The sequence below is a fragment of the Lampetra planeri genome, chromosome 36 (assembly GCF_965212315.1).
Source record: "Lampetra planeri chromosome 36, kcLamPlan1.2.h2, whole genome shotgun sequence".
NCBI lineage: Eukaryota > Metazoa > Chordata > Hyperoartia > Petromyzontiformes > Petromyzontidae > Lampetra > Lampetra planeri.
This window is the reverse complement of record NC_136142.1, coordinates 8,495,986-8,507,250: the sequence shown is the minus strand read 5'-3', so window position 1 is coordinate 8,507,250 and position 11,265 is coordinate 8,495,986. Positions and strand designations below refer to the sequence as shown.

Below are 11,265 nucleotides of genomic sequence, written 5' to 3'. Positions count from 1 at the left end.
CAAGGCCGCCACCAACTGTTTAAAGAAACAACAAAACTAAGTATAACCAGTAAAAAACAAAGTTTTTCACTATAAATCCTTTATATGTGTGGCGGCTAGAGTCCTCTCGTCCTCTGGCTTTGAGATGGCTGCCACCTATGGGTCAGATGATTGCATTGCACTATTAAGCAATTGGTAATTAAATATAATATTTTTGTCCTAAAAAGTGTAAAATTTGGAAAAAAAAATTCACGAACATTAATTGTCCACGCACAACGAGTCTGTGTGGAAAATGTCAGCTCGATTGGATCACGGGAAGTGGGTTAAAAAACGACCGAAAGTTTTGCACGGTCGTAAGCAAGCAAGTGAACTTAATATAAAGGAATTTAAAAACCCTGCGGCTGAAACGCGGAATAAAATCGCGGCAACTGTTCACGCCGCTTAAATCAACCGCGCACGATCCGGGTCTCACCGTCCAGCAGCTCGTAGATGAGCACGAAGTTGTTCTTGATGTTTTCCTCGGAGATCTTCCCGAAGTAGGAGGCCATGACCTCGCACAGCTTGAGCAGGAACTCGAACACCATGGCGGCGTTGACATTTCTGGCGCGTGACGGCCGCCAGCCACACGTTGGAGCGCTTCACGTGGAAGAAGCTCGTGCGGGCGATGTTGGTGACGGGCGAGCGGACCTGCTGCCTCGCGTGGATGACGTTCACGCGGAACGCGTCCACCGCGTTGCGCCTTGCGGGGGGACGGGGGTGGGAGCGGAGGGGGGGGAGCGGAGGGCGGTGACGCGTACTCGCACGCGCGCTCGCCAACTCTGATGCCCCCATGGCAAAAAGATCGCCCCCCCCCTCCCATAGAGCATTTAACAAACTGTTGGGGCGGATGCTGTTAGCGAGCAGTACCTGTGAAGGCCGGCACGGCACGGCACACGAAGGGAGGTGGGTGGCCAGCAGCTACCCAGCGGTGATGTTTTTACACACCGCGCAAACTACTCATTTGAGGCTGAGTCGACCTCGGGGTGGCCTAGGACCAGTTCAGAAAATCGTCACTGGTGTTGGCTGCGAGTGAGAATCGAACTCGGGTCGCCGGGTTCGTAGTGCAGCGCTCTAACCGCTACACTACCGCTACCCCCACACACAAGACTCACAACACACACACACACTCACTTTCTAGCTCATACACGCACTCCTGCACTCAACTCTTCCCTAACACTCTCAGCTCACTCTAAATAAAAAATAAAATATTTACCGGGCAAAACCCACTGAGCTATGGAGTTCTTTTTCAGAAGCGACCTGGCCACAAATGATAGCACAACGAAGTGGCTGATCACGTGGACATTTATAGCAGACAAATACTCCAAACGTGTGTTGATTCTAAATGTGGAGGGGAAAACCAGAGAACCCCGGAGAAAAATCCACACGATCACGGGAAGAACATCCAAAACTCCAAACATACAGCAGGCGTCAGGGTCAGGCTCGAACATGACCCAGAGCCGCGCTAATCAAAATTAAACTCCGCCCACTGTTGTAAAAATATGCAACTACTGTACTGTAGAGGCGATCGCGTAGATTTCGGATTAACCAGATGCAACATATTTGTTCGGTTTAAGCACATGACTTGTAATAAACATTTCCAAGAATAACAACGTATCACTGTTTTTAGATTACTAATTTGGGATTAAGGTAAAATGCACGAGTAATAAATTCATGTCAAAATCTCACGCGGATGATGGAGAGTCTACTGTACATTTTGTTACGTTATTTCCGCAATAATAGTGGTGGCAGTGCCGGATTATCCTAGTAGCAAAAGTAGCTACACATGCTACGGGTCCCGCACTAAACGCTTTCAAGCTATCAATTCCGGTTCAGTGACTCTGCACTTGCTCTATTACAATAGTACTATACTGCCTTCAACTTTTATGAATGACTGGTTAGCGATCTGTCGTATTATCTGGCTGTCTAGAAAAAGAAAAAATACAATTACTTCACTACTCAAGTAAAAAAATTGTGTTTTAATATTTAGGTTTTTTTTTTATTTAGGGCACCTTTATAAACATATGCTACAGGCCCCGCACTAGCTTAATCCGGCACCGAGTGGTGGCTTGGGTCACTCTCACGAATGAGAAGCCCCTTGGGGTCTGGCTCTCGCGTTCTCCCCCTGGTGAAACAAAGTCCACTTCACGAGGCACATTCCTCTCCGAGGCTCCTTCGGCCAGCGGAGGCTCCTGGGGTTTGTAAGGGTGACGCCAAAAACTCAAACCGCGTGCACCATCTTTCGGGATACGGCAGCACAAACGTCAAAATGAATTTGCGCGGGGGGGGGGCTGCTACAAAGACAGGAATGCATCTGGAGAGCGGGAGAGGAGGAGGATATGGCGAGCAAGAAGCATGGCGCGAGACACATACCTGTGAACTCCTTATCAGCGCCCTAACTTATTACAGACCAATTCAGAGCTTAATGGTCACCCCGTGCCCTTATAAAGCTCAACGTTCATCCTACAAAGTCCCGTCACAAAGAAGAACCACAAACAAATAGACAAAAACAAGTTCTGCCCGTATTGAAATAGCTGTACGCCGTATGGACCTAAAAACTAAATTTCCCTGTACAAGAATACGGGCAAACTGTATGGGTTGACAGGTATGGAGGCAGAGAGAGAGGGGAATTGGGAGGAGATGGAGGAGAGTTGAGATGGCAGAGATGCGAGAGAAATCGGGTTGACAGGAGAGACAGGAGAAGGGTTGGGAGAAGCGGAGAGAAATGGGGAGATTCAATAGAGGGAAGAGTGAAGTGAGTGTGGAGAGAGTGTAGCTGGGAGGAGAGTCAAGAGAGATGAGGGAGGGGGGGGGGAGAAGGGGAGAGTGGGAGAAGGGAGTACTGCCAGACGCTGCCCACACGACTGGACTCCCGCAGTGCCAATGCAGGAAACAGGAGGCGTGCTGCCATGACAACGGACCATTCCAACACAAACGCAGGAAAAGGGGGGCGGAGAGCGGGGGGGGTTAGGCGAGGAGGAGGAGGAGGGGGAGACGCCATCCCCGTCAGCTGCGGTGCTGCTGACTCTGCTCAGCTGTGACAGCCCAGCAGACTCTGGGAATTGTTTGCGTGGAAATGACAGGAAGCCGGCAAAAAAACCGCGCCGCAACCATCAGCTGTTTCTCCACCAACGAGCACTTGGTGACTCAAGTTTCACGAATTCCGGACGCGACTAACATCAGTGGGGAGCAATTTCTGAATGGATCCAGCGCCGTGCCCTTCAACAACAAGAGGGCACCTAGCAGCGCGGCGAAGAATGGGCAAACACTTGATACAGCTGTCGTGCTGTGACGGTTTCACCTGAAGACGGAAGCTTGCGTTTGCCTCCGAAACGTCGCGATTTATTTTTATTTTTATAAATTTTAATTTTTTACCTACGTGACTTTACCGAAAAAACTTCTGTATTGCGTTAATTCTAGAATTTATCTTACTTGATACAGCTGTCGTGCTGTGACGGTTCCACCTGAAGACGGAAGCTTGCGTTGCCTCCGAAACGTCGTGATTTATTTTTTATTTGTATTAATTTAAATTTTTTACCTACGTGACTTTACCGAAAAAAACCTCTGTATCGCGTTAATTCTAGAATTTCTCTTACTTGATACAGCTATCGTGCTGTGACGGTTCCACCTGAAGACGGAAGCTTGTGTTGCCTCCGAAAACGTCGTGATTTATTTTTTATTTAAATTTTACTTTTATTAATTTGAATTTTTTATCTACGTGACTTTACCGGAAAAAACCTAAGAATATAATGGTCAAACAACCCGGTGGGTCCAGGAGACGTCAACCACCTCGCCCGGTATACAGGAGGCCATGGGTTCGATCTCGAAGTTTAGATTTCCACTTCACTTCGCTAAATTCAAACAATGGCACGAAACGTTTTAAAACTCCAGTCAAACCTTCGCTCTGCGCGGGGGTTCTGGATTTGCGAGTTCCACATACTCGCGAGTCACTCAATGCCTGCCAACTCCCCATTCGTGACTCGCCAGAGGTCGCAAACGGGTTTTGATTCCTTACCCGTACCCGGCCGCACCAGGGTCACAAATGGGTACCCGTACCCGGCCAGGTACGGGTACGGGTACCCGTTCCCTACCCGTACCCTACCCGAAATGAGTGACAAACGGTTACTCACCAGTGACTCACGGCCTACCCGTACCCGGCCGCACCAGGGTCGCAAACGGTACCCGTACCCGGCCGTACCCGTACCATACCCATACCCGGCCGGGTACGGGTAGGGTACGGGTATCGGGTACCCGATTGCGACCTCTGGGATGAAGCCACGTTGCAGGCGCGGGTGGGTTGATTCTAGGAACTTGAATTGCGAGAAGAGACAAGACGTTGGGAAATGAGTGACAAACGGTTACTCACCAGTGACTCACGACCTACCCGTACCCGTACCCGGCCGCACCAGGGTCGCAAACGGCTACCCTTACCCGGCCGGGTACGGGTAGCCAGGTATCGGGTAGGGTACGGGTATCGGGTACCCGGTTGCGACCTCTGCGACTCGCCGGGCTCCAGCATCTGCCGCGAGCGCCCGTCGGTGTGTGCCAGACCACCGACACCGGGGCGGTGCGAGGCCAGAACGTTGTCGCGTGTGAAACTGTCTGCTGCGAAGATTAGGCCCGGACCCCCTCGGTTGCCCGTTTAGTCAAGTCTCGCAGCAAGCCTGCTATTGTGAATCTTCACTTGACGTACTTACAGTAGATTTAGATTTGAAGCTTTCGTGACTGCAAGGATTCATACTCTTAGTTCTTTCGGTAAAGTCACCATGTAGGAAAAAAATGAAATAAAATTCATAAAAATAAAACAATAAAATCACGACGTTTCGGAGGCAACACAAGTCTCCGTCATCAGGTGGGACCGTCACAGCCAGATTAGCTGCATCAAGTGAGGCAAGGATTCAAGATGCAAGCCCTTAAATGCAAGTTGAGGGGGGAGGAGAGGGGGGGAGGGGAGCTTATCAGAATGTGGTAGCCAATGAATGGAACGTATCGGGAGGGGGGGGGGGCTAAAAGAAGACACTACTTACAGTAGACTCGGTTACACGATTTGGTATTAAACGAGTCGGCTGCGTCCGTTAAAGAAAGAACGCGAATGCAATCGGGGAAAGTGTTGATGGCTAGCGGCTCCCCAGAGTGCTGAAATGATAACAGCTGTGCGGGCGTTGTTAGCAAACATCCCTGCGCCTCACGAAGAGTCATCCTCCCGAATTCCTCACCATCACCACCACCCTCCATCGTCATCAATAAAACATACACATCGTTATTTACGTATCGCAACCATTGCTATTAAACATTTACCATTTCACTACCTCCGTTCACTCGTACCGGGAACGTAACCCCATCCTTCCCATCGGGACAAGCTTTTCCACGCTCGCGAACTCCGCATTCGCGAGTGCTGTCAAGAACGTAACCATCTCCCCCACCCCCCGCGGATCGAGAGAGGGTCTTACTGAAACAGCTTCTACCACCAAGTGAGCATCTGCAGCAGGGTACACGTGGGAAACTCCAGCACCTCAAAGGGACCTCTCTAGGGCAGGGGTGGTGCACTGCTTAGGGCAACAATTACAATCAAGGCGCTCTGCCCAGTCACGTACCACGGAGGGCGCGGCTTGAATGAGAATTGGGAACAACACGACAACAGCAAACACATTCCTGCGGAGGGAGCTGGTAGGAACGTTGGGTTGATCGGTCAATGGCCAGGGTCAACGGCGGCGTGGTGTATTCCGCAAATATGCCCGACTGTGAGGGCGGGCACAAGCCGGCGTGAGTAGCTTAAACGTTGAGTTTTATAAGGGCACCACGAGGTGACCAGCCCCTCCCCACCCAGCCTCAGCCCCCACCCAGCCCCTCACCACCCAGCCCCTCACCACCCAGCCCCTCACCACCCAGCCCCTCACCACCCAGCCCCTCACCACCCAGCCCCTCACCACCCAGCCCCTCACCACCCAGCCCCTCACCACCCAGCCCCTCACCACCCAGCCCCTCACCACCCAGCCCCTCACCACCCAGCCCCTCACCACCCAGCCCCTCACCACACAGCCCCTCACCACACAGCCCCTCACCACACAGCCCCTCACCACACAGCCCCTCACCACACAGCCCCTCACCACACAGCCCCTCACCACACAGCCCCTCACCACACAGCCCCTCACCACACAGCCCCTCACTTCCCTCCACCACCCAGCCCCTCCCTGCACGACGGACGGACACAATAATCCCCTGTGGGCTGGTGTAACCAGGAGGTTCCTACCAGTAAAAGGTGTCACTGTTGCTGTGTCACAGCTGTCTCGTGTGCGTGAGGGGAGGCAGGGAGGGTGAGATGGAGGAGGGGGGGGGGTGAAGAGATACAGAGATAGAGTGATGGATGTGAAGTGAAATTATCGTGAACTCCTGGTCACAAACCAAGCCCTATGAGGGAGGGTCAGGTAGGGAGGGAGGGATACGGAGGGAGGGGATGGATGTGAAGTGAAATCATCGTGAACTCTAACCCTGGCCACAACCCAAGCCCTAGGAGGGAGGGTCAGGCAGGGAGGGAGGGATACGGAGGGAGGGGATGGATGTGAAGTGATATCATCGTGAACTCTAACCCTGGCCACAACCCAAGCCCTAGGAGGGAGGGTCAGGTAGGGAGGGAGGGATACGGAGGGAGGGGAAGGATGTGAAGTGATATCATCGTGAACTCTAACCCTGGCCACAACCCAAGCCCTAGGAGGGAGGGTCAGGTAGGGAGGGAGGGATACGGAGGGAGGGGAAGGATGTGAAGTGATATCATCGTGAACTCTAACCCTGGCCACAACCCAAGCCCTAGGAGGGATGGTCAGGTAGGGAGGGAGGAATACGGAGGGAGGGGATGGATGTGAAGTGATATCATCGTGAACTCTAACCCTGGCCACAACCCAAGCCCTAGGAGGGAGGGTCAGGTAGGGAGGGAGGGATACGGAGGGAGGGGAAGGATGTGAAGTGATATCATCGTGAACTCTAACCCTGGCCACAACCCAAGCCCTATGAGGGAGGGTCAGGTAGGGAGGGAGGGATACGGAGGGAGGGGATGGATGTGAAGTGATATCATCGTGAACTCTAACCCTGGCCACAACCCAAGCCCTATGAGGGAGGGTCAGGTAGGGAGGGAGGGATACGGAGGGAGGGGATGGATGTGAAGTGATATCATCGTGAACTCTAACCCTGGCCACAACCCAAGCCCTAGGAGGGAGGGTCAGGTAGGGAGGGAGGGATACGGAGGGAGGGGATGGATGTGAAGTGATATCATCGTGAACTCTAACCCTGGCCACAACCCAAGCCCTATGAGGGAGGGTCAGGTAGGGAGGGAGGGATACGGAGGGAGGGGATGGATGTGAAGTGATATCATCGTGAACTCTAACCCTGGCCACAACCCAAGCCCTATGAGGGAGGGTCAGGTAGGGAGGGAGGGATACGGAGGGAGGGGATGGATGTGAAGTGATATCATCGTGAACTCTAACCCTGGCCACAACCCAAGCCCTAGGAGGGAGGGTCAGGTAGGGAGGGAGGGATACGGAGGGAGGGGAAGGATGTGAAGTGATATCATCGTGAACTCTAACCCGGGCCACAACCCAAGCCCTATGAGGGAGGGTCAGGTAGGGAGGGAGGGATACGGAGGGAGGGGATGGATGTGAAGTGAAATCATCGCCAACTCACCCGATGTCATCTCGGTAGACGCGGGAGATGAGCACCTCCCCCTTGTGGTTGTAGATGAAGAGGCCCCCGATCATCTTGGCGGATTACAGGGGGCTCTTCCTCATCCACGCGAAGCAAACACCTCCTGCACACGCGATGTGTGTGTGGCGGGTGTAATTGTTGTGGTTGGTTGTGGATGAGTGGTTCGGTGGTTGTGGGGGGTGTGGGGCGGAGGGAGAAGGGGGCATCGCAGGGTTAACTCTGAATCCACATGCTCCGGGCTTGACCAAGTCTCCCGATGCCGCCTGCAAAGCCGCTGCCAACGAAGTCGACTTGAATCGTAGTGATCGCGACCAGGAAATGGGGTTGGATAGGGGTCAGGATTGCTACCAAGCGGACATGATTTCTCCATCAACGTGGGTCTATCGACACCGTCTTAGGCGCGGTACACAGGACTGCACTAGCGTTCAACGCGATGCCACAAACACACAAATTAAACATGCCTTCCAACCGAACACCCGATGCCATTTCGCCGACAGGATGGGAGGAACGCAAACCCACAGTGTGGGCACCTCGCTAGCCGAGGGGGGCCTGGTCAGTAGAGGGGGGGGGGGCCCGGTCAGTAGAGGGGGGGGGGGGTCCGGTCAGTAGAGGGAGGGGGGAGGGGGGGGTCCGGTCAGTAGAGGGGGGGGGGTCCGGTCAGTAGAGGGGGGGGGGCCCGGTCAGTAGAAGGGGGGGCCCGGTCAGTAGAGGGGGGGGGGGGTCCGGTCAGTAGAGGGGGGGGGGTCCGGTCAGTAGAGGGAGGGGGGGGGGCCCGGTCAGTAGAGGAGGTGGGGGACCTGGTGAGTAGAGGGGGGGGGGGCCCGGTCAGTAGAAGGGGGGGCCCGGTCAGTAGAGGGGGGGGGCCCGGTCAGTAGAGGGGGGGGGGGCCCGGTCAGTAGAGGGGGGGGGGGTCCGGTCAGTAGAGGGGGGGGGCGGTCAGTAGAGGGGGGGGGGTCCGGTCAGTAGAGGGGGGGGGGTCCGGTCAGTAGAGGGGGGGGCGGTCAGTAGAGGGGGGGGCGGTCAGTAGAGGGGGGGGGCGGTCAGTAGAGGGGGGGGGCGGTCAGTAGAGGGGGGGGCGGTCAGTAGAGGGGGGGGGTCCGGTCAGTAGAGGAGGGGGGGTCCGGTCAGTAGAGGGGGGGGGGGCCCGGTCAGTAGAGGGGGGGGGGTCCGGTCAGTAGAGGGGGGGGGCGGTCAGTAGAGGGGGGGGGTCCGGTCAGTAGAGGGGGGGGGGTCAGTAGAGGGGGGGGCGGTCAGTAGAGGGGGGGGCGGTCAGTAGAGGGGGGGGGGCGGTCAGTAGAGGGGGGGGGCGGTCAGTAGAGGGGGGGGGCGGTCAGTAGAGGGGGGGGGTCCGGTCAGTAGAGGAGGGGGGGTCCGGTCAGTAGAGGGGGGGGGTCCGGTCAGTAGAGGGGGGGGGTCCGGTCAGTAGAGGGGGGGGCGGTCAGTAGAGGGGGGGGGCGGTCAGTAGAGGGGGGGGGGGTCCGGTCAGTAGAGGGGGGGGGGTCCGGTCAGTAGAGGGGGGGTCCGGTCAGTAGAGGGGGGGGGGGTCAGTAGAGGGGGGGGGTCAGTAGAGGGGGGGGGTCAGTAGAGGGGGGGGGGTCAGTAGAGGGGGGGGGTCAGTAGAGGGGGGGGGGTCAGTAGAGAGGGGGGGGTCAGTAGAGGGGGGGGGTCAGTAGAGGGGGGGGGGATCAGTAGAGGGGGGGGGATCAGTAGAGGGGGGGGGATCAGTAGAGGGGGGGGTCAGTAGAGGGGGGGGGGTCAGTAGAGGGGGGGGGGTCAGTAGAGGGGGGGGGGGTCAGTAGAGGGGGGGGGGTCAGTAGAGGGGGGGGGTCAGTAGAGGGGGGGGGGGGTCAGTAGAGGGGGGGGGTCAGTAGAGGGGGGGGGGGTCAGTAGAGGGGGGGGGTCCGGTCAGTAGAGGGGGGGGGTCCGGTCAGTAGAGGAGGGGGTCCGGTCAGTAGAGGGGGGGGGGGGTCCGGTCAGTAGAGGGGGGGGGGTCCGGTCAGTAGAGGGAGGGGGGGGGGGTCAGTAGAGGGGGGGGGCCCGGTCAGTAGAGGGGGGGGGGCCCGGTCAGTAGAGGGGGGGGGGCCCGGTCAGTAGAGGGGGGGTCCGGTCAGTAGAGGGGGGGTCCGGTCAGTAGAGGGAGGGGGGGGGTCAGTAGAGGGGGGGGGGCCCGGTCAGTAGAGGGGGGGGGTCCCGGTCAGTAGAAGGGGGGGGGGGCCCGGTCAGTAGAGGGGGGGGGTCCGGTCAGTAGAGGGGGGGGGGGGGGTCCGGTCAGTAGAGGGGGGGGGGGGGTCCGGTCAGTAGAGGGGGGGGGGGGTCCGGTCAGTAGAGGGGGGGGGGGTCCGGTCAGTAGAGGGGGGGGGGTCCGGTCAGTAGAGGGAGGGGGGGGTCCGGTCAGTAGAAGGGGGGGGGGGCCCGGTCAGTAGAGGGGGGGGGTCAGTAGAGGGGGGGGGGCCTGTCAGTAGCGAGCGGGGAGAGGCCCCCGGACCTCCCGCGGCCGCCGCCATTCTGGGCCCCGCCCGTCGCTCCCGCGAGCGGCACCAGAAGGCGAGAGAGAGAGAGAGAGACAACAACAACAACCTCGCGGCAACCTCCACGAACCTCGAGCGCACCACACCTGAGGCTCGGGAGCGAGCGGTGCAGGAGTAAGAGAAGTCGAGCGAGGCGGCAGCAGGAGGAGGAGGAGGGTGGAGGGGGGTGGAGGGCGCCTCTCTCGCCGCTTCCCTCAACGGCGCCGCGGCAGCAGCAGCAGCACGGGGGGGGGGGGGTTGGACGTGGGCCCCGGATCCTCGCGATTGGTCCCGCCCGCGTCACGTGCCCCCCTTTTCCGCAGTCACGTGACAAATGCCGCACTTCCGGCAGCGCGCGCGCACTTGGGCGTGAGGGGCGGGGCCTTATGAGGGGCGGGGGGCCACGTGAGGGGCGGGGCCACATGAGGGGCGGGATCGTGTGAGGGGCGGGGCTCTACGGGGGGCGGGGCCACGTGAGGGGCGGGGCCACGTGAGGGGCGGGGCTCTACGGGGGGCGGGGCCACGTGAGCGGCGGGGGCGTGTGAGGGGCGGGGCCACGTGAGGGGCGGGGTCGTGTGAGGGGCGGGTCTTGTTTGAGGGGTGGGGCCATACAGGGCAGGGCCTGGTAATTCTAGATTTGAAGCTTTCGTGACTGCAAGGATTCATATTCATAGATTTTTTTTACGTGACCTTACCGAAAAAACCTAAGAATATGAAGGGCCTGGTAAGACCACCTCTTCTGTACTTAACTCACCTGGTATCGTCAATTAAGGACAGCTCACTGTCCGCAGGTGATTTGCTCGTTAGTTTAGGGGGCAAATCTTCCAGGGGGTCTGGGGTCCCCCCCCAGAAAAAAAAAAATCTAAATTTGAAAAAGAATTTCCTGCCTAAAATATTAAAGAATTCACTAACACATAGGATGGAATTTTTATTTATTTTTAACAATAATGTCTAATAGTGTATTGCTGTTTTTTTTTCTTTTTTTTTACCTTTCATTGTTTCATTGTATGTAATGGCAAAGATTAGGGATTTATAAAGTACAACCATA

At 57.0% G+C, this 11,265-nt stretch overlaps 1 protein-coding gene across 1 annotated transcript in view; it reads right to left on the bottom strand.

The window, feature by feature from the left end:
• The window catches only part of AP2M1 (adaptor related protein complex 2 subunit mu 1), a 21,961-nt gene extending 11,556 nt beyond the window's left edge, over positions 1 to 10,405 (bottom strand). Inside the window, 4 exon segments of the mRNA XM_078611591.1 lie at positions 438 to 578; positions 580 to 718; positions 7,690 to 7,813; positions 10,309 to 10,405. Of these exon segments, the coding sequence (XP_078467717.1) occupies positions 438 to 578; positions 580 to 718; positions 7,690 to 7,763 (354 nt within the window). The 5' untranslated portion in view covers positions 7,764 to 7,813; positions 10,309 to 10,405.
• Between the last annotated feature and the right edge of the window lie 860 nt (positions 10,406 to 11,265).